This window comes from Centropristis striata, chromosome 17 (assembly GCF_030273125.1).
Source record: "Centropristis striata isolate RG_2023a ecotype Rhode Island chromosome 17, C.striata_1.0, whole genome shotgun sequence".
NCBI lineage: Eukaryota > Metazoa > Chordata > Actinopteri > Perciformes > Serranidae > Centropristis > Centropristis striata.
The window spans coordinates 6,548,989-6,572,999 of NC_081533.1; the positions used below are offsets into that span (position 1 = coordinate 6,548,989).

Here is a 24,011-nt window from a genome sequence, read left to right on the forward strand (position 1 = left end):
AGCTGAATATAATTATTTGAATTAAATACACACATAGCACATCTAGAAACATAGCAAATAGTGTTTATTAACCCTCCTGTGGTCCTGGGATCCTTTTTGACCCCAAATAATTTTCATCATACGATCAAATTTAGGTTAACTTTTATAGAATTGCTTGAAATTTTCAGCATATGTGCCCCTCTGTATCCTTTATAGATAATATAAATTTCCTAAGAATTTTATCGCACCCATGGTCCTCGGGGGTCAAAAAGGACCCCATGACATTAGACTGGTTTTAGGAAATGTAGAAAAAAATTATTACCAGCTTTTTTTTTTCACCTTTAAAGGTAACTCATGACTATCATTCATTTTCATATTTTTTTCATTATTATTGGTCAACTTTATTCAAATATACAAATATCAAAACAAAAGTTCCACTAAAAGTTGACATGACCTACTGCATTCCCATTAAGAATTATTTTTTTCCACTATAACTATTGAAAAAAATATTCAGGTTTTATTACTTTTTTCACTCTAGAAATTAGGCCTAATTTTGTATATTTGACTAAAATTGACCAATAATAATGGGAAAAAAAAGGAAAATTATATATATATATTTTTGGGTATGAGTTGCCTTAAATGATAATATTAAAAAAGAGTTGGTAATATTGTCCATAAAATGTCCAAAAAATCTTGTCTCATGGGGTCCTTTTTGACCCCTGAGGACCATGGGTCGACGGGAGGACCACACAAGGGTTAAAAAAAAAATAATAATACATCATTTATGACGGTAGTTTATGTTAATAACAGTCTTTGACAAACACTCACCAGTAGGCAATGGTCAGGTTGTAAATATGTGAGGTGAAAAACAGGATTAAAGCTTGCAAAGAATATGAATATGAATGGATAGGTTGATAATTCTATTGACATCACAGCTAGGTAACAACGTGGAAATAGTTAGGTAATCTGATTATAGCGGTGCATATGTTCAAAATGCACCCAATACTAAGTTTAAGCCATTAATGGCTATGACTCTGGTATTACAAATACACCTTTTTACATAATAACCTCTATTATCAAAATAGTACTGCAGTATTAATATCAGAAGACAACAGGATTAAAGCCTGCACCGAAAATGCTTCACAGCACCACTTGAGGATTGAGGCATGAATAGGTTGAATATTCTATATCCTGCCATAGTTAACAAGCAGTAAGTAAGTAGTCTGTCCGTCCTGGGAGATGGATCCCTCCTCTGTCGCTCTCCCTGAGGTTTCTTCTTCTTTTTCCCCTGCTAAAAGGGTTTTTTAAAGGAGTTTTTCCCTGGCCGATGTGAGGGTCTAAGGACAGAGGGTGTCGTACCATGTACAGTCTGTGAAGCCCTTTGAGGCAAATCTGTGATTTGTGATTGTGGGCTATATAAATGAAATTGATTTGATTTGATTTGATTAGTGAGTACTTATCATCTAAAACAAAACAATATGCTGCTCTGTGTCAGGTACCAGTTGACATGACAAATTGGGAAAAATGGTAATAGTTAGGGTAATAGTCTGATAACAGGAGTGAGTAATAGGACATTGACACAATGCAAATCTTAAATGGTGAAGTAAACTACCAGTTAATCATTATAGTAGATTTTACAGCCTTGGTTCCATGGTTAAATGCATATCCCCATAATTATATTTTCTTTTTAACCTCTCATTACCAAGTGACATGAGTTTCAGTATAATATTATCCAAATACACCGAATGTTCAAATTTAGCCATTGATGGGTATGACATTGGGATTACTATGGGGTGATTCTCATGAACATGGTACAGCTCATAGCAATAATCCAGCATTAAATACACATTTTCTTTGACCCTTTATAACATATAAAATCTAAAGTCACTGTTCAAAAATGTTTAAATAGATTATAAATTCATTTGAAAGTATTTTCTGACATTTTTAGAGACACTGAGCAAAATTCATTACCTGTCTGACCTGAGAGCAGCAGGTTTATATTAAAAATAAAACACATGAAACAAACTGTTTATTTCCCGCTGTAACTGTAAACAGCATGTTCAGCAGCAGTGCAGTGCTGTTTTTTTTATCTGAAACTAACACAGATAAGGGAGTTTGATGTGGAAATTAATTGACTTAATTTAATTTAAATATTTGTTACATCGGGCTTTGTTTAACAGTAAATCGTTTCAAGGAACTCAACAATGACACAAAATGAATTCACTTATGACAGAAAAGCTTTTATTACTTTGTGTTGTTTGTTTTCAGAAACAAAAAATACTGAACAGATTCATAACATTTTGTGACTTTAATAAAGGAAACAAACTATAATGACAAACACGAAGAACAAGTGGGATATTTACAGTTATGAAGCATTATTACATTCATTCATTACTTGCCACTGATAATTATCATAAAGATATTAATAATAATAAACTACATTGATACATGAGAAATATATTACTGTTTAAATACATGAGACATATATTCTTACTTTACGTGCATGCGTGTGTGTGTTTGTGTGTGTGTGTGTGTGTGTGTGTGTGTGTGTGTGTGCGTATGTGTTTGTGTTCGTGTGTGCATGTGTGTGTGCGTATGTGTTTATGTGTGTATGAGAAGAATATTAGTCCAAAAATATATTTATTCTAAACAAAGCAAAGCAAGCAGAACACACAATAACTAATCTAAAAGACTATTTACAGTGGAAATGTGGGTGAAGATAATGCGTAACAAAATGGCCGAGCAAGCGCGGTCATTTAAGAAAATCAAAATGGCGGAAGCCCTTTTGTTCTTGGTGAACAATAGACCATGTGGCCTTGAAAGTCCATTTGTTTGTAGGAAGCCAGATTAAAAGTATATTTTATGTGGATTAGTGTGTCAGCAAAACAATTGAGTTATAGTTATTTTACATGTACAATTTAAGGTATGTAGAGCAAGATTAATCATACAACTTCAAATGATCTAGCTACACAAAATATCACAACAAATATACTTAAACACACAACAAATCAACACCATTGATTTAAGTTTAAAAAACTTGTTCTTGCTTGTACTAACTGCCCAGTACTATACCACAGAGTCCAGAGTTGAAAGGGGGAAGCAGAAATCCTTTTGAAGGAGAATCACTTCCTGGTTGGGTTTTGGTGTTTCCAGAGTTATTTGCTGTTATTGGCTCCAAAAGCTTGGTGAAAGTCTCTGTGATTATATCCAGATCAGATCACAGGCAGGAAACTTAGGTGGTGGGCCCAAGCTTGGTTTGGGGCCTTGCCGGCCTTCCCTTAGAGCTGGAGAGGGAGGGGGATTGTCTGGACTACCTTCTGGAGTGCAGACCAGGACAGCAGCTGTGCTGACCCTCTGAGGGGTCAAGGAGAAGAGAGAGAAGAAATGGCTGCAGGAGACTTTTGTCTCTACCTGGGAGTTGTATTTCCTGTTGTCTTTGTTTGGAGGGGGACAAAGAAAGACCTCCATTTTGAAGCATTGAATGAAGAAGTTGCTCACACAATTCATAATGCATTCAGTCAATAAATCCAAAAGAAATTTGTGGAATAGCTGTGACCCCTACAACACACGTGTTATCGTGTTAGCTTCATATGGTATTGTTTATAATCGCATAGGCGCTGTACACACGTTTTAGTATAGTTCGCTGGCATAAAATACCCCTCATATGTGTGTGTGTGTGTGTGTGTGTGTGTGTGTGTGTGCTGTGTGTGCTGATCATTTCTTTGTCTTCTTCTGTCGGTCGAGAAACTTTTGTCTTCTTTCAGGTGGAATCTCATCAAGACTGATACCATGATTACTGGCCCTGAGAGACAGACAGACAGACAGGTTAGAGACAGACAGACAAGTTAGAGACGGATGGATAGGTTAGAGACAGACAGACAGACAGACAGACAGGTTAGAGACAGACTGGTTACAGACAGACAGACGGATTAGAACAGACAGGTTAGAGACAGACAAACAGACAGGTTAGAGACAGACAGACAGACAGACAGGTTATAGACAGGTTGGAGACAGACAGATAGACAGACAGGTTAGAGATACATCCAGGTTAGAGACAGACAGACAGGTAAAAGACAGACAGACAGACAGACAGATAGACAGGTTAGAGACAGACAGACAGGTTAGAGACGGACAGGTTAGAGAAAGACAGACAGGCTAAAGACAGACAGACAGACAGATTAGAACAGACAGGTTAGAGACAGACAGACAAACAGACAGACAGGTTAGAGACAGATTAGAGACAGACAGACAGATTAGAGATGGACAGACAGATTAGAGACAGACAGACAGGTTAGAGACAGACAAAAGGGTTAGGTTAGAGACAGGTTAGAGACAGACAGATGGGTTAGAGACAGACAGACAGACAGAAAGACAGACAGACAGAATAGAGACAGATATACAGATGGGTTAGGTTAGAGACAGGTTAGAGACAGACAGACATACAGACAGACAGAACGGACGGGTTAGAGACAGATAGACAGACGGATTAGGTTTGAGACAGGTTAGAGACAGAAAGACAGACTGGTTAGAGACAGACAGACAGACTGGTTAGAGACAGACGGACAGATTAGAACAGACTGCTTAGAGACAGACAGACAGATTAGAACAGACATGTTAGAGACAGACAGACAGATTAGAACAGACAGGTTAGAGACAGACAGGCAGACAGGTTAGAGATAAATTAGAGACAGACAGACAGACAGGTTAAGGACAGACAGGCAGACGGGTTAGAGACAGACAGACAGACAGACAGACAGAAAGGTTAGAGACTGATAGACAGGTTAAAGATAGACAGACAGATTAGAACAGACAGGTTAGAGACAGACAGGTTGGACACAGACAGACAGACAGACATATTAGAGACGGACAGGTTAGAGACAGACAGATAGGTTAGAGATAGACAGACAAATTAGAACAGACAGTTTGGACAGACAGACAGGTTAGAGACAGACAGACAGATTAGAACAGACAGGTTAGAGACAGACAGACAGGTTAGAGACAGACAGATTAGAACAGACAGGTTAAAGACAGACAGACAGACAGACAGACAGACAGACAGACAGACAGACAGACAGACAGACAGGTTAGGTTTCTTACCCTCCCAGGAGGTCTGGAGGAATAGGAAGTGGTTTATCGAAACCTTCTCGACCCATAAGCCAATAGGTGTCCACTGTTCCTTTCACCTACAATTACAATCAATACCACAGCTGATCAATACCACAGCTGATCGGTTACATGGCTAATCAATACCACAGCGGATCAAGTCTACTTGAGTTGATGTGAAGAGGTGAGTTTACCTGAGCCTTCCTGGTGTCGATGTGGTATCCTTGTTTCAGACTGGTCAGCACCTTCACTGTACTCAGACTGATGTGTATCCTGTAGGCTGAAGACCAGATTATAGTTTATTGATCCTGTACAACATGATTATAGATTATTGATCCTGTACGACATGATTATAGATTATTGATCCTGTACAACATGATTATAGATTATTGATCCTGTATGACATGATTATAGATTATTGATCCTGTACGACATGATTATAGATTATTGATCCTGTACAATATGATTATAGATTGTTGATCCTGTACGGCATGATTATAGATTATTGATCCTGTACAACATGATTATAGATTATTGATCCTGTACAACATGATCACAGATTATTGATCCTGTACAACATGATGACAGATTAGTGATCCTGTACAACATGATTAAAGATTATTGATCTTGTACAACATGATGATATATTATCCTGTATGACACAATTATAGATTATTGATCCTGTATGACATGATTATAGATTATTGATCCAATATGAGATGATTGTAGATTGTAGATTATTGATCTAGTGCAACAAGATTATAGATTATTGATCCTGTACAACATGATAATAGATTATTGATCCTGTACAACATGATTATAGATTATTGATCCTGCACAACATGATTATAGATTATTGATCCTGTATGACATGATTATAGATTATTGCTCCTGTACGACATGATTATAGATTATTGATCCTGTACAATATGATTATAGATTATTGATCCTGTACGACATGATTATAGATTATTGATCCTGTACAACATGATTATAGATTATTGATCCTGTACAACATGATCACAGATTATTGATCCTGTACAACATGATGACAGATTAGTGATCCTGTACAACATGATTAAAGATTATTGATCTTGTACAACATGATGATATATTATCCTGTATGACACAATTATAGATTATTGATCCTGTATGACATGATTATAGATTATTGATCCAATATGAGATGATTGTAGATTGTAGATTATTGACCTAGTGCAACAAGATTATAGATTATTGATCCTGTACAACATGATAATAGATTATTGATCCTGTACAACATGATTATAGATTATTGATCCTGCACAACATGATTATAGATTATTGATCCTGTACGACATGATTATAGATTATTGATCCTGTTCAACATGATCACAGATTATTGATCTTGTACAACATGATTATAGATTAACCTGTATGACACGATTATAGATAATTGATCCAATATGACACAATTGTAGATTATTGATCTAGTAAAACACGATTATAGATTATTTATCCTGTATGACACGATTATAGATTATTGATCCTGTATGACATGATTGTAGATTATTGATCCTGTATGCCACGATTATAGATTATTGATCCAATATGACACAATTGTAGATTATTGATCTAGTACAACAAGATTATAAAATAGAAAATTTCAAAAGAAATTTTGATTGTGTGCTTGCCTCTGGACCGTGACTCTCGTGGCTTATCAAAAGGGGCAGGGATTAAACAGGGACTTTCTGCTGAGTACACTGACACCTCATTGGTAGCTAAGCAACCAGGTGGCCAGGTGGAGTCGACCAATCAGAGCAGAGCAATCAACTGAAATTAACTGACAGTTCCGCCACACTGAGCAGCCGGAGGTCGACAAACTGAAAATGCTGGCCTCGAACAGAAAGCATTTTTGGCAAAACCATAATGCCTATCATTGATCCAACTTCACTTTGAGCGTCCTGAGTTCTTCCTCAACGTCTAAATTTGTGCGTCCTCCGCCCAAACTATAACTCTGACAGCTTTACCAGAGGATTGTGAGTGGGAAGACAAATTTTCCTACGTTTCTATGTATAAATTATTTCTGTAGAGTGGAATTTGTGACCAGGAGTGCAGTTTTCAAATTTATTTTTGGACAATCTTTTCTCTCCCTCTACACTCTGCATGATGACATCACCACTCTAGACATTGGGGGGATTTTTTGACGTGTTTTTGCCCAATAATTTGAAAACCGTTTGTCGAAACCCTTAGAAAAGTCATAGCACACTTGTCATGGGCAAGCCGGTCGGTTTGATACCTTTTTGTGTATGTGTGACCAAAACTCTGGGAGGAGTAGTCGACCGAAAAACGACACGGAAGAAACGGAAGATTAAACGGAAGAATAAAAATAGTCCCGGTGAATAGTAGTTAGTGTGCTTTTGCAAGCAAGCACACAAAATAATAAGACATAAGCCCACGGAATAACAATTAGTGTGCTTTTGCAAGCAAGCACACAAAATTATTGATCCTGTATGACACCATTATAGATTATTTATCCTGTATGACACCATTATAGATTATTTATCCTGAATGACACGGTTATAGATTATTGATCCAATATGACATGATTGTAGATTATTGATCTTGTACAACAATATTATAAATTATTGATCCTGTACAACACGATTATAGATTATTGATCCTGTACAACATGAGTATAGATTATTGATCCTGTACAACATGATTGCAGTGAATTGATCCTGTATCACATGATTAAAGATTATTGATCCTGTACAACAGGATTATAGAGTATTGATCCTGTGCAACATGATTATAGATTATTGATCTGTATGACAAGATTATAGATTATTGATCCAATATGACACGATTATAGATTATTGATCTCGGACAACACAATTATAGATTATTGATCCTGTATGACACGATTATAGATTATTGATCTTGTACAACATGATTATAGATGATTGATCCTGTACAACATTGTTATGGATTATTGATCCTGTACAATATCTTTGGAGATTATTGATCCTGTACAACATCATTTTGGATTATTGATCCTGTACAACATAAGAGATTATTGATCCTGCAGAATCCCTGTTAAAAAAATTGCAGATTTTATAGGTTTCCACTTACGCAACCCAGAGGATTCCATGAGGGAGGCCGTGGTCACTGTGTCTCCAAAGAGACAATACCTGGGCATCGTAAGACCCACCACACCCGCGACCACCGCACCTGAAGACAGAGAGACAGAGACAGGTAGAGACAGACAGAAACAGAAACAGACAGACAGTCAGACAGACAGACAGACAGACAGACAGAGAAGAGATAGAGATAGAAACAGAGACGAGGAAAGGTAGAGACAGACGGACAGAGACAAGGACAAGTAGAGACAGATAATGACAGACAGAGAAATAGTTAGACAGAGACAGAGAGGAAGAGATATATTAATGACAAAGAATTAATATGAGTGTGTGTGTGTGTGTGTGTGTGTGTGGGGGGGGGGGGGTGTACCTGTGTGCAGTCCGATGCGTATTTTCACTTTGATCTCAGGCATGTGCTTGATCTTAAATGCTGCTATCGAGTGTAGGATGTCCAGAGACATGTTGGCCACTTCACCTGCGTGTCGATTCCCGTTTCTGTTGGGAACACCTGAAGCCACCATGTAGGCATCTCCGATAGTTTCCACCTGCAAACAAAAGACACACTTCTAATTCATTATATACATTCAATAGAAAAATACATTAGTCTCCTGGTGTTTCAGTAGTCAGAGAAATTGGTCTTCTGGGGCCCTCATTTATCAAACGAGCGTACGTCAGAAAGTGAGCGTAAAGTGGGCGTAAGATGATTTCTACGCAAGCCTCGGCATTTATCAATTTGGACGTGAGCGGAGGGTACGATCAGATCTCACATCTGCTATCAGTTCGTGTACGCAAATTTGAGTCAGCGTGAATTCCACACGTCTGAGTCAGAGAATTGTTCTTAGACTATTGTATCGATGCCTGGAGCTGATAAAACTGGACTGGACACCTGCCGTTCATTTCTCCGTAGAGGAGGTGTGGTTTACGATCCTCCAGAGCCGTTTATTGGGCGCTTAGAATGTCTATCAAAAGCGTCTGTAGGTAGCTCTTAGCCAATCGTATCAGTTATACCAGATGACTGGATTCCCCCTCGTGTCATTCAGCCTCACACATCCACTGATTTTATGGGCAATAAACAAGCTGCTGCGGGTCTCTCGGCGGCTCCACTGTCCCCCGGCTCGGAGCGAGATCACCAGCGGTGACCGGCGGTCTCGCCGGCTCGGCGTTACGTATCGCCGCTACCGGTGATCTCGCTCCGAGCCGGGGGACAGCGGAGCCGCTGAGAGATCTTTCGCCTTTCAACTTTCGCTCTAAACTATTTAAAACACCATCTACAGCTCAAGAGAGTTTTGCGTCTGCAGCAGCCATGTTGGATCCGGAAAACTACACACTTCCGTCTGCCGAGTAGTACGCATCATCGTCTTGCCGTCCCTCCCCGCTCTGTGATTGGATCCCTAAAACAGGGCTAAGAAACCTCTCTGGTTGCCAGACCGTCTGGAGGTTCGAAATTAAATTTGAGCGCGCAAGGCAGTCTGGGTATACCCAGGCTAGCGTGGTATTTAAATTACGCATGTTTCGAGCCGCCACATTTATCAACAGCCGATCATTCTTACGCTGTGATTGGAGAGATACGATCGTTTGATAAATCACACGTGGACCCTGTCGTAAGACAAAATATACACTCAGATCTGCGCTCATTTCTACGCTCGCTTGATAAATGAGGGCCCTGGTGTTTCAGTAGTCAGAGACATTAGTCTCCTGGTGTTTCAGTAGTCAGAGACATTAGTCTCCTGGTGTTTCAGTAGATGGAGACATTAGTCTCCTGGTGTTTCAGTAGTCGGAGACATTAGTGTCCTGGTGTTTCAGTAGTCAGAGACATTAGTCTCCAGGTTTTTCAGTAGTCTGTCCTCAGTAAAACACCTGAACAACATAAAGACAGACAAGTGTTGAAATCATTTGTTTTGTGTGAAGCAGCTACAGTCACCTTGTAGACGTCATGAGTAGCGATTATGGCATCGAACATGGTGTAGAGGTCATTCAGCAGGTCCACCACCTGCTCCCACACACACACACGCACAGCATCAGTGTTGGTGAGGGTAACATTCACAGATGATAAGCAGGTGTTACTTTTGTAGAAAACAAAAACAGGAGTTCTTGTCACAGCTTTTTGCAGGATTTTAGTTCAAGTATCAATACAGGATTTCAGTGATATTTCACAAGCTATTTTGAGAGAGTCACCTCCTATCTTAATGATCTTGCCTATCCTGCTGTCCTGTCAGAGTGTCTGCATCTCTTTCAACTGTTTTTTACAGTGAGAATGGTACCTTTCTTTTGCATGCCAATGCATCTAGAGAAAATTTATAATTTTAGGTTATTCTGTAATAAAATTCAACAACAGTACCTCGATGGGCTCACTGAGAGCTGAGATGGTTGTAAATCCAACGATGTCACTGAAGTAAAGAGTGCAGTCTGAATAATGCTCCGGTTGGACTGGCTTCCCTTTCTTCAGAGCCTGAGCCACGGACCTGAAGCAAACACACACACACACACACACACACACACACACACACACACATATGTTTACCAAGATTCAGAGAGGCGTGTGTGTGTGTGTGTCTGTGTCTGTCTGTGTGTGTGTGTGTGTGTGTGTGTGTGTGTGTGTCTGTGTCTGTGACTGTGTCTGTGTGTGTCTGTGTGTTAGTGTGTGTCTCTGTGTGTGTCTGTGTGTGTATATATGAGTGTGATGGATGGGGAGAATCATGGGAAATTTAGTAAAGATGGCAGCCATCAGGTGGTGCTGCGTTATTAATGCAGTGAATGAAACATGTCTTACTTTGGCAGCAGCTGTCCGACCAGCTTCTCTGTCTTATTTCTCTCCACCTCCAGTTCGTCCGTTCGTTCTCTGATCAGGTCCTCCAGGTTGGAACTGTACTGCTCCAACATGCGCAGCATCGAGTCAATGATGTTGGCTCTCTTCCCTTTGTTAATGCCCCGAAACTGCACACAGAAACTGAATCTGAATCTGAATCTGAACAAAAACACACTGAAGTGTTAAACCTCAACACAGAAAGTCTCATTCACACACACACACACACATTCTAGTACTTCCAACTTTGTGAGGGCCCTCATTGGAATAGTGAATTCCATAGCAAGGTTATAATAGATTTTTCATTAGTTTTAGTTCTAATTGGGTTGTGAATTTTTGTTTTCAAATTGAGCTAGCTTTGACTTGTTTTAAGAGTGGTTTTTTTATGTGTAATTTTTTTGTCATTTTGTATCATTCTGTCTTTTTTGTCATTTTGTCTTTTTTTAGTCATTCAGTCTTTTTTCCCCATGTCTTTGGCTATAACTGTACCAAATTTGATGCTCCTATCACCTATTATGCATTGTTAATGTGAAATTTAATCTGAAAACAGTTGTCACTAGCGGCCATCTTGAAAAATGGCCGCCATATTGAAAATTTGTTGTGCCTCCGCATCAAATTTTTTTCCATATGTCTTTGGCTACAAACATACCAAATTTTACGCTTTTATCATAAAATGCACAATTTTTCTGGTTATCTGCCCCAGATAGTTACTAGTTACTAGTTTTAGTTTAGTATTTATTTTTTGAAATGCTTTAGTTTTAGTTTAGTTTTTATTAGCTTTAGTTTTTTGTGATGGGGTGTTTGTTGGGTGGGAGATTAAAAGAGGTCACAGTAAATGTTTGCCTTTATTTCCTTTGTCTTATCCACTTTCATTATGTATGGAAAAAGTTGACAAAGATGAAAATGAAGGACATTTTCACTATAATTTAGTTAGTTTTGTAATTACATAATACAGTTTCAGCTTTATGGAAGAATTATCCTATCTTTATTCAAGAGCGTAGATTTTCAGTTTGAGAGCATAATTTGTCTTTCTTGTGCTCAGATTTGTTCTCCTCATGCTCACATTTTGCGCTCGCACTCAGATTTCTGCTGCTTTCTTTCAAAATGTGTGCGTGCACTTAAAAATCACATGCTTGTGCTCACATTTCTTCTTCTTGGACACAAACATTTCACTCGCACTCAAATATGTCCTGTGCGTACTCAAATCTAAAGTCTACGCGCTCAGATCCAAAGTCTACGCGCTCAGATCTCAACTCTGCGCTCTCAAAACTTTTGTGCTCGCACTCAGAACACGCACGTCCTCTCAGGTTGACGTGTCTGCTCAGACTGAACGATGTCCCGCCCTGCGCTTAAAATAGTGTGTTTCACCAGCCAATAGGGAGACAGCTAGAGTGTGGCCCCGTCTTGGGTGCGTTCCCTCGCCTTTTTGAGCGCTCCGTAGGGGCGGGTATATGGTCTGTTTGTAAAACTGCTTCTCTCTTAAAATACACCAATTTACCATATTAGCGAGCTATTTGAATCGTCACCTATTTAAGACGCAGCATATTTATGTAGAATTAATCTTAAGTAGTCCTAAAAAGAGTTATCATAGTTTAGATTATATATGGTATATAGTCCAGTGGTGAAGTACACTACCATCTGTTGCATTTTAAACCATGGGACGCCGGTTCGCATCCCATCCGCCGCACTCTTGCTGCATGTCTTATTATGATTTAAAATTTAAATTGATAAATTAATGTAACAGTAATACAATCCGTGTAACCAGCTGATTCTCTTATTGAAACGTTTAACAAGAGATGATGGGTAAATAGACTTGGCTACGTGATTAAAAAGGTATAATGAAAAATACGCTATGATGATGATAATGATTTGAGGATAACATTGGTGCGTGTAATGCAGTGTATCACCGTCCTATTTACGCGGTCAAAGCCAGGGGGCGCATAATTAGGCTAATGTTGGTAATGCTTTCACAAGAAGGAGACTTTGAGCTTTGATGTTGATAAGTACGAGTGTGAAAATGATTACTGTACTGTTATTGAAACTACTGTATATGATCGATGTGTTTTGAGTTGTAGCAACATTTAGCAATGAACTTACTTGAGGTCTTTGGCCATCCATCTCGTCTCCCATTCATTCGCTGCCGCACTCCGAATCCTGCTCAAAGTCTTCTTCTTGTGAAAGCATTACCAACGTTAGCCTAATTATGTGCCCCCTGGCTTTGACCACGTAAATAGGACGGTGATACACTGCATTACACGCCTCAAATCATTATCATTAATGCCTTAGGATGGTACTGACCAAGTTTAAAGTCAATGGGATTGAATCTGGTGGAAGAGTTATGTAAAGTAGGGCTTTATGAAATATTATGATGTAGAAGTGTAAAGGGCTGGACTCTGATGAAGCATGAGAATTTTGGAGCAGATGGGACAAAGTATGGAAAAGTTATAACGCGCTCAGACATAGTGTGACCGTCGGTGAATATTTATACAACTTTTGATCCCAAAGGCCTTGTGATGCTACTGACCAAGTTTGAAGGCAATTGGGTGAAATCTGTAGGAGGAGTTTGTAAAGTATGCGGCGTGGAAATGGCTCCTTATAAAAAAAAACCTCCATATTCAATCCAAGATGGCCGACTTCCTGTACATTTTTGTACTTCTTGAGACTTTTTGGTGCGTCTTCCCATGATACATGTGTGTACCAAATTTCGTGTCACTACGACAAACTTGTGTGAGGGGCTGCATTCTAGTGGTGCTAGTAGGTCATTTTGCCACGCCCATTTCTGAAGCCTATAAAATATGTACATTTTCGACACGATTGACTTTTGGTGCGAGTTTGGTGAGTTTTTGAATATGATAAAGGCATAAAAAAGGCGATTCATTTGTCGAAATATAGACGGACCAATTACAATAGGGTCCTCTCACCTTCAGTGCTCGGTCCCTAGTAATAATAATAATTAAAAAAAAAAAAAAATTAAATTAAAAATTAAAAATAAAAAAACAAAAAAAATATATATATATATATATTTATATATAATCTAAACTATGATAACTCTTTTTAGGACTACTTAAGATTAATTCTACATAAATATGCTGCGTATAGGTGACGATATAGGTGACGATTCAAATAGCTGAAGATTCAAATAGCTGGCTAATATGGTAAATTGGTGTATTTTAAGAGAGTAGCAGTTTTACAAACAGACCATATACCCGCCCCTACGGAGCGCTCAAAAAGGCGAGGGAACGCACCCAAGACAGGGCCACACTCTAGCTGTCTCCATATTGGCTGGTGAAACACACTACTTTAAGCGCAGGGTGGGACATCGTTCAGTCTGAGCAGACACGTCAACCTGAGAGGACGTGCGTGTTCTGAGTGCGAGCACAAAAGTTTTGAGAGCGCAGAGTTGAGATCTGAGCACGTAGACTTTGGATCTGAGCGCGTAGACTTTAGATTTGAGTACGCACAGGACATATTTGAGTGCGAGTGAAATGTTTGTGTCCAAGAAGAAGAAATGTGAGCACAAGCATGTGATTTTTAAATGCACGCACACATTTTGAAAGAAAGTAGCAGAAATCTGAGTGCAAGCGCAAAATGTGAGCACGAGGAGAACAAATCTGAGCACAAGAAAGACAAATTATGCTCTCAAACTGAAAATCTACGCTCTTGAATAAAGATAGGATAATTCTTCCATACAGCTTGTTATCGTTTCTTTTAAAACTCTCATTAGGGCCCGAGAGGGCAACGACCTGCGAGGTCCCTATTGTATTTCAAATGATTATTTATTAGGGACCGAGAACTGAAAGTGCAAGGACCCTATTGTAATTGAAAGAATTAGGGACCGAGCACTAACAGTGCGAGGACCCTATTGTAATTGATCCGTTTTTAGGGACCGAGCACTAACCCGTAAACAAATTCGGCCATCTTGGATTGAATATCGAACTTTTTTGGCCATTTCCAGGTCGCATACTTTAACGAACTCCTCCTACAGATTTCATCCAATTATCTTCAAACTTGGTCAGTACAATCACAAAGCCTTTGGGATCATAAGTTGTATAAATCTTCACCGACGGTCACACTATGTGGGCGTGGCATGGCGGCAAAAATGGTGTCTCGCCATAAAACATGAGATCCTTATAACTTTCCCATTCTTTGTCTCATCTGCTCCAAACTTCTCATGTTTCATCAGAGTCCAGCCCTTAACACTTCTACAAAACAATATTTCATAAAGCCCCGCCCCTTATGGTTTATCCACGCCCCCTTTTACAAAATGACCATGTTGCATACTTTAACAAACTCCTCCTACAGATTTAATCCGATTAACTTCAAACTTGCTCAGTGCAATCCCAAGGCCTTCAGGAACAAAATTTATCAAGACCTTTACTCACCGCCACACTATGTGGGCGTGACATGGTGGCAAAAGATGCCGTCTCGCCAAACATGAGACTGTATAACTTCACCATACATTGTCTCATCTGGCCGAAAATTCTTACACGTGATGAGGGTCCACCTCTGAACACACCCACATGTCAATATTGACACACAGTCATAGCGCCCCTCGCTGGCTACAGGAAGTCACATGTTTTATACCTAGCCCTAGCAGTAGGTTTCATGTAGAGACACGAAATTTGGTACACACATGAATCATGGGGAGTCGCACCAAAAAGCCTCCTGGACCCATACCTCAAACCCAACAGGAAGTCCGCCATCTTGGTTTGAATATCGCACTTGTCATCGGTTTTGGCCATTTCCAGGTTGCATACTTTAACGAACTCCTCCTACAGATTTCACCCGATTTACTTAAAACTTGGTCAGTAGCATCACAAGGCCTTTGGGATCAAAAGTTGTATAAATCTTTACCGACGGTCACATTATGTGGGCGTGGCATTGTGGCAAAATGTGGCGTCTCGCCATCTAACACGAAACTGGATAACTTGACCATACATTGTCCAATCTGTCCCTAATTTCTCACACGTGCTGAGAGTCCAGCCCTGAACACACCCATATGACAATATTGATACACTGTCATAGCGCCCCCCGCTGGCAACAGGAAGTAACATCTTTTACGCCTAGCCCCAGCAGTAGGTTTCACGTAGAGACACGAAATGTGGTACACACATGCTCCATGTGGAGACGCCATACCTCAACCCCAACAGGAAGTCCGCCATCTTGGTTTGAAAATCGCACAATTCATCCTTTTTACCTATTTCCACCTCGCATACTTTAACGAACTCCTTCTACAGATTTCACCCGATTTACTTCAAACTTGGTCAGTACCATCACAAGGCCTTTGGGATCAAAAGTTGTATAAATCTTTTTTATTTCAGTTCACGAAAATGTTTTTTCAATTCTAGTTTTCGTTATTTTGTTTCGTTTCGTTAACTATAATAACCTTGTTCCCTAGCCCCTTACCCTACCCCTTAACCTGACCTTCACCATCATAACTAAATGCCCAACCCTAATGCCAAACATAAACCTGATTGTAACCTTTACCCTAAAACAAAGTCTGAAATCTCAAAAAAGCCTTTAAAGAAGTGGGGACCGGCGGAAATGCCCTCACTTTGCAAAAATGTCCTCACTCTGTTGATTAAAAACTTATTCTTGTCCTCACTATGTAGGAAGTACAAGAACAAACTTGCAGCTCGTCTCACCTGTTTGAAAATGTCGTCGAAGCTCGGCCTCTTACTGGGCTCTTCATTCCAACATTCATTCATCAGACCAAGACACTCAGCAGGAGCTTCATCCACAGAAACCAGAGGTCTGCACAGAGGGGGGGGGTGCTTCAGACGCTCCATGATCTCTGAGGGACAGACAGGTGGTCAGACAGAAAGGTGGTCAGACAGACAGGTGGTGAGACAGACAGGTGGTCAGACATGCAGGTACACAGACAGACAGGTAGTCAGTCAGACAGGTACACAGACAGACAGGTGGTCAGACAGACAGACAGACAGGTGGTCGGACAGACAGACAGGTGGTCAGACGGACAGGCAGGTGTCTTACCGTGGGCGGGCATGTCCATCATGGCATATGGCAGAGTCCGTGAGATCACTTCCTGTATGATGATGGAGAAACTGAAAACGTCTCCAGCAAATGAACCTCCACGGACCGGATTCCTCAAGAGTTCTGGAGCTGTCCACAGCAGCTCTGAGAGACAGACAGGAAGGCAGAGAGGAAGAAAGACAGCAGGACAGACAACAGGACATAGAGACATAGCGACAGACAGACAGACAGACAGACAGGAGATTAAAACTCTTTGGTCTGAAACGTTGTTCTTTGTTCAGAGTGAAGACAAAAGAAATCGTCTCACCTTGTGGGTCCTCAGGAAGGCTGATGCCCTGAGAGTGAAGGATCATGGGAAGTCCGTAGTCTGTGATTTTCAGAACGAAGCGTCCGTCCACTAAACAGTTTGTGGACTTGAGACGACCATGACTCAGACATCGCAGATGGAGGTACTTCATCCCCTAAAACAGAATAAAAACCACAGTTCACGGTTTCTGCTTCACACTATTTTAAACCTTGGCTGTAATCTGACTGAAGCTCCGTCACCTTCAGGCTTTTACTTTGAAAGGGACACAGGAAGTTCCTGTCTGAGGGACACATTCAGTTCAAACCTTCAGCACTCAGAAACCTTCAACACTCAGAAACCTTCAACACTAAAACATGTTAGCATCATTAGCAGTATTATTATTATTATAATTATTAGCAGTATTATTATTATTAGTAGTAGTAGTACAGGTAGTAGTAGTAGTAGTACTTGTAGTAGCAACTTTAAAAGCACTTTTTAAATCACATTTATTATTATTATAGTATGAGTACTATCCTAGCAGCACCTTGATGAGGTCCAATAGCAGGGTTAGGGTATGTTAGGTGTTAGGGTTAGGGTAGGACCTTGATGAGGTTAGGGTTAAGTGTTAGGTTTTAGGTGTTAGTGTTATGGTTAGAGTCTAAGGGCCAGGGTTAGGGTTCGGTGTTGAGTGTTACGGTTATGGTTAGGTGTTAGGGTAGCACCTTGATGATGTACATGAGCAGGGTAAGGGTCTGTTAGGTGTTAGGTTTTAGGGTTAGGGCAGGACCTTGATGAGGTTAGGGTTAGGTTTTTAGAAAAGATGTTAGGGTTAGGGTAGCACCTTGATGAGGTCCATGAGCAGGGAGGACTTGAACATCCAGTCGAGTCTCATGTCGCTATCAGCCAGCAGGTCGGCCAGGCTTCCCCGAGGACAGTGTTCGACCACAAGAGCGAAGATCCCCGAGTCCACAAACAAACCAACGTACAGATTCATGTTCTCATGTCGCATCTCCCTCAGCTGGAGGCGGGAATAAAACATGTCTTTATGTCAATGTATAGGTACAAAATATCATTATTCATGTTCTCATGTCCATCTTCCTCAGAAAAAAATACACTAAGACAATATTACTGAACAATAACAAACATTTGTGTTCACTATCTACTGTGTTTTCACTGTATATTAACTGTTTATTGTACCTGGCTGAACAGACTCTGCGTGCTTTGATTGACAGCTGTTATTGTCTTTTCAACAGGAATCTTCTTCAGCCAAACCCAGTCACCCTGGCAAAACACATCCAATGAGAGCAAAGAGTCAGTAACAGACACACAGACAGACAGACAGACGGGTAGAGTTTCATTTTGAATATTTGATATCTGAACTGAATTTAGTTCACAAAAGATTTAGAAGTAATTGCATTCTATTTTTTATTATGTGTGCCAACTTTTTTGAATTCATGGTGGTACGTGTAAACAAAGTAAACAAACAGGTAAATGTAAACAAGATTACCTCCAGTATTCCGATGTTCGAGCTTTCAGGTGTCGTCAGGATATAACTTCGAGCAACCGAGCGGAACGGAGTTTTGATTTCCAGAAGACTTCTCATGATCGACTCGTCGTTCAGTTTCTGTAAGAAAACAAAAAACATCAACAATAACATCAAATAGGCAACACATTAACAATTAAATAAATAACGTCAACAGCAACACAGAAGGAATAAACAACAACTACTACAACAATGTCAACATGAACATCAACGAATTAATCAACAACTGAATAAACATTTAAAATAAAAAATTATATTAAATACAAAATTTCAAGAACAACTTATGAAGGACATCAACATAGTCAACAAAAAAGTCAACAACTGAATAAACAACAAGAACTAAATCCTGGGGGTGTTCCATCAAGGCGGGTTCGGGAAAAGCATGGCTTACTTTGATAAGTCTTGCTAATTTAAGTGAGAGAACCATTAATGTGGTTTATGTGACTCCCTGCTCAGTAATTATGGTAACTTATACCGCTCAGTAACCATGGTAACTTATACCGCTGAACTAGCCTGCTCCGTGGCTAACTGACAAGCTAACTTTAGCTGTGTGCCAACTACTTCCCGAAATAAAAAACGAAATCCTAAAAAACAGTTCTGTCACGTTTCTGTTCATGCGCGCGTCACTTTTGTCATGTCCGTGCAGAGAGTTTATACTTAATTAGGGCCTCGGGGCAATCGCACCGAGCACTGGTCCCATACAGCAAAATTGCCTCACCAGCACGCACCAACAGCCTCATTGGCTCCTATATTAAAAACGCAGGAAGATTTCTGAATAAGGGAAATTTAACAGTTTTTTTAGATCGCTCTAACAAAGCTATTTTTAAATTTTTCTTAAAAAAAACATATGTAGACGTTCAGGAAGAACTCAGGATGCTCAAAGTAAAGTCAGATCAATGATAGGTATTATGGTTTTGCCAAAAATGCTTTCTGTTCGAGGCCAGAAATTACAGTCCACCTCTGGCTGCTGTCACTCTTTCGGAACATTAACAGGTGCCAGTTAATTCTGTTGATTGCTTTGATCTGATTGCCGTTGATCTTTGATGTGATTACAGTTACAGATACACACACACACACACATGCACTAAAGTGCGCACACTCCTCACACATGCATACACATGCTTCATACACGCACACACGAACACACGCACACACACACACACACACACAGGTAACTTTATGCGATTTTCGCTACACACACACACACACAGGTAACTTTATGTGATTTTAATTACACACACACACACATGCACACACACACACAGGTAACTTCATGCGATTTTCCCTATTCACACACACACACAAATGCGCGCATAAGCGCACACACTCCTCCAGATACATGTTTCTCACACACACACAGACACACACACAGACACACACACACACACACACACACACATTTTGAGGTTAAAGGGCATAGTTTGAAATCTCTGAAGAATCTCATCATAGTGTACACACACCGGCAGTAGCCCCTGTGGCCCTTTCAGAATTTCCCCAGAGGAAATGTTCTAGTTTTTTTATGTTATAGTCTGGTTTAGACCTTTTTTCTCAAAATGTGACGAGGCATGAATTTACAGACCTATTTCAGTTAATCTGGGCAGCAGTGGCTCAGTTGGTAGAGTGGGTTGCCCACCAATCGGAGGGTTGGTGATTCAATCCCTGACCATTGCAGCCTACATGTCAAAGTATCCTTGAGCAAGATACTGAACCCCAAATTGCTCCCGATGCTGCGTTCATCGGTGTGAGAATGAATTCCCAATGGTGACAGGTGGCACTGTTTAGGGTAGCCTCTGCCACCAGTAAGAATGTGTGTGTGAACGGGTGAATGAGCGCAGTCTGTAGTGTAAATCGCTTTGAGTGGTCAAGTGCAGGTCCATTTAACATTTATCAATCTGTCGTTTAATTCGTGTAACCTTTGTTTTGGAGTGAACTCTTTATTTGAAAGCTAAACATGTATAATTTAAGAAAAGTGTGCATTTTATTTAGTCCTTTATTCATTAATTTGTTTTAGCTGTGAAGACATTAAATAGAGTCTAAATCTTCTGCTGTGGTAAGTCCTTCATGGACTTGGGAATGTAACTGGGCATAGATTAACACAGCAACCAGGACAAGGTGAAGCACACGTTTTGAACTGTAATCAACTATTACAAAACATATTAGTGACAAATATGAGAAGGTTTTGTTACACCACTTGAATTTGAAAACAGGTTTGCTTAAAAAATACGCAGGATCTTGCATGAAAATGAACCATTCCCTTTCCAACCTGGCACCGCAAGGTTTCACACAATATACTTTGAAGTGACTGTTTGGACACTTTACTATAGTACAGTTACTGTGTCCCAACAGTTAGTACTGTGTCCCAACTGTTAGTACTGTGTCCCAACAGTCGGTACTGTGTCCCAACAGTTAGTACTGTGTCCCAACAGTTAGTACTGTGTCCCAATTGTTAGTACTGTGTCCCAACAGTTAGAACTGTGTCCCAACTGTTAGTACTGTGTCCCAACTACTACTTATACTTATAGTATCAGTATAGAGAGTACTGTTTATGTGTACATCACTGAAGTATTTTCTTACCTTTCTGCTGACTTGAGTGTCGATGAACACAATGTCGTCCAGAGTCAGGACAAGTTTGGACATGTTCGCTGTCCTCCTGTATTTCCTGTACACACAGATTATTTTTATTATTATTATTGTTATTATTATTATTACAGTATTTGTATCAACAATAGCAGTCGTAGTATAGATCAAGTTTACTCTTTATCAATAGGTAATTTAAATTATTCAAGATAATCGAGTGACAATGTGTGTGTGTGTGTGTGTGTGTGTGTGTGTGTGTGTACCTGATCCAGTAGATAAAAGCTCCAATCGCAGAACAGAGCAGCATGAAGACGAAGAACATGGTCACTGTGTCCAAACCTGCAGACACACGGAATAAAACATTTCCATCACAAACAGAAGGAGTCAGTGAACTCACGCTGCAATCAGTGAACTCACCCTGCAGTCATTGAACTCACCCTGCAGTCAGTGAACTCACCCTGCAGTCAGTGAACTCACCCTCCCTGCAGTCAGTGAACTCACCCTGCAGTCAGTGAACTCATCCTGCAGTCAGTGAACTCACTCTGCAGTAAGTGACCTCACCAGGCAGTCAGTGAACTCACCCTCCCTGCAGTCAGTGAACTCAACCTGCAGTAAGTGAACTCATCCTGCAGTCAGTGAACTCACCCTGCAGTCAGTGAACTCATCGTGCAGTAAGTGAACTCACCCTGCAGTCAGTAAACTCACCCTGCAATCAGTGAACTCACCCTGCAGTCAGTAAACTCACCCTGCAATCAGTGAACTCACCCTTCAGTCAGTAAACTTGCCCTGCAGTCAGTGAACTCACCCTCACTGCAGTCAGTGAACTCACCCTGCAGTCAGTGAACTCACCCTGCAGTCAGTAAACTAACCCTGCAGTCAGTGAACTCACCCTGCAGTCAGTAAACTTACCCTGCAGTCAGTGAACTCACCCTCACTGCAGTCAGTGAACTCACCCTTGCTGCAATCAGTGAACGAATCTGCAGTCAGTGAACTCACCCTTGCTGCGGTCAGTGAACTTCTCTGCAGTAACTGAACTCAACCTGCAGTCAGTGAACTCACCCTCCCTGCAGCCAGTGAACTCTCCCTGCAGTCAGTGAACTCACCCTGCAGTCAGTGAACTCACCCTCCCTGCAGTCAGTGAACTCACCCTGCAGTCAGTGAACTCATCCTGCAGTCAGTGAACTCACCCTGCAGTAAGTGACCTCACCAGGCAGTCAGTGAACTCACCCTGCAGTAAATGAACTCATCCTACGGTCAGTGAACTCACCCTGCAGTCAGTAAACTCACACTGCAGTCAGTGAACTCACCCTCCCTGCAGTCAGTGAACTTTCCCTGCAGTCAGTGAATTCACCCTCCCTGCAATCAGTGAACTCACCCTGCTGTCAGTGATCTAATCCTGCAGTCAGTGAACTCACCCTGCAGTAAGTGACCTCACCAGGCAGTCAGTGAACTCACCCTCCCTGCAGTCAGTGAACTCACCCTTGCCGCATTCAGTGAACTTACCCTTGCTGCATTCAGTGAACTAATCTGCAGTCAGTGAACTCAACCTTGCTGCAGTCAGTGAACTGACCCCGCAGTCAGTGAACTCACCCTTGCTGCAGTCAGTGAATTGACCCTGCAGTCAGTGAACTCACCCTGCAGTCAGTGAACTCACCCTCACTGCAGTCAGTGAACTTCTCTGCAGTAACTGAACTTCTCTGCAGTAACTGAACTCAACGTGCAGTCAGTGAACTCACCCTATAGTCAGTGAACTCACCCTGCAGTGAGTGAACTTACCCTACAGTCAGTAAACTTCTCTGCAGTCAGTGAACTCACCCTCCCTGCAGCCAGTGAACTCTCCCTGCAGTCAGTGAATTCACCCTCCCTGCAGTCAGTGAACTCACCCTGCAGTCAGTGAACTCTTCCTGCAGTCAGTGAACTCACCCTGCAGTAAGTGACCTCAACAGGCAGTCAGTGAACTCACCCTCCCTGCAGTCAGTGAACTCATCCTGCAGTCAGTGAACTCAGCCTGTAGTAAGTGAACTCATCCTGCAGTCAGTGAACTCACTCTGCAGTCAGTGAACTCACCCTGCAGTCAGTGAACTCACCCTCCCTGCAGTCAGTGAACTCACTCTTGCTGCATTCAGTGAATTCACCCTTGCTGTATTGAGTGAACTAATCTACAGTCAGTGAACTCATCCTACAGGCAGTGAACTCACCCTGCAGTCACTGAACTCAGCCTGCAGTCAGTGAACTCACCCTCCCTGCAGCCAGTGAACTCTCCCTGCAGTCAGTGAATTCACCCTCCCTGCAGTCAGTGAACTCACCCTGCAGTAAGTGAACTCATCCTGCAGTCAGTGAACTCACCCTGCAGTAAAGGAACTCATCCTGCAGTCAGTGAACTCATCCTGCAGTCAGTGAACTCACCCTCCCTGCAGTCAGTGAACTCACCCTGCAGTCAGTAAACTCACCCTGCAGTCAGTGAACTCACCCTCCCTGCAGTCAGTGAACTCACACTGCAGTAAGTGAACTCACCCTTGCTGCAGTCACTGAACTCACCCTCGCTGCAGCCAGTGAACTCACCCTCACTGCAGTCAGTGAACTCACCCTTGCTGAATACAATGA

The 24,011-nt window shown here is 41.0% G+C and overlaps 1 protein-coding gene across 1 annotated transcript in view; it reads right to left on the reverse strand.

Moving 5' to 3' along the window:
• Positions 1-2,258: 2,258 nt before the first annotated feature.
• The window catches only part of LOC131990212 (retinal guanylyl cyclase 2-like), a 72,175-nt gene continuing 50,422 nt past the window's right edge, over positions 2,259-24,011 (reverse strand). The window contains exons 8-23 of the mRNA XM_059355616.1: positions 21,671-21,746; positions 21,405-21,489; positions 18,795-18,911; positions 18,485-18,568; positions 18,129-18,305; positions 17,309-17,462; positions 17,002-17,145; positions 16,653-16,801; positions 10,975-11,138; positions 10,543-10,666; positions 10,126-10,194; positions 8,575-8,749; positions 8,197-8,295; positions 5,277-5,362; positions 5,077-5,162; positions 2,259-3,781 (exon numbers count right to left, since the gene is read on the reverse strand). Of these exons, the coding sequence (XP_059211599.1) occupies positions 3,694-3,781; positions 5,077-5,162; positions 5,277-5,362; positions 8,197-8,295; positions 8,575-8,749; positions 10,126-10,194; positions 10,543-10,666; positions 10,975-11,138; positions 16,653-16,801; positions 17,002-17,145; positions 17,309-17,462; positions 18,129-18,305; positions 18,485-18,568; positions 18,795-18,911; positions 21,405-21,489; positions 21,671-21,746 (1,877 nt within the window). The 3' untranslated portion in view covers positions 2,259-3,693. The remainder of the gene's footprint in view (positions 3,782-5,076; positions 5,163-5,276; positions 5,363-8,196; positions 8,296-8,574; positions 8,750-10,125; positions 10,195-10,542; positions 10,667-10,974; positions 11,139-16,652; positions 16,802-17,001; positions 17,146-17,308; positions 17,463-18,128; positions 18,306-18,484; positions 18,569-18,794; positions 18,912-21,404; positions 21,490-21,670; positions 21,747-24,011) is intronic.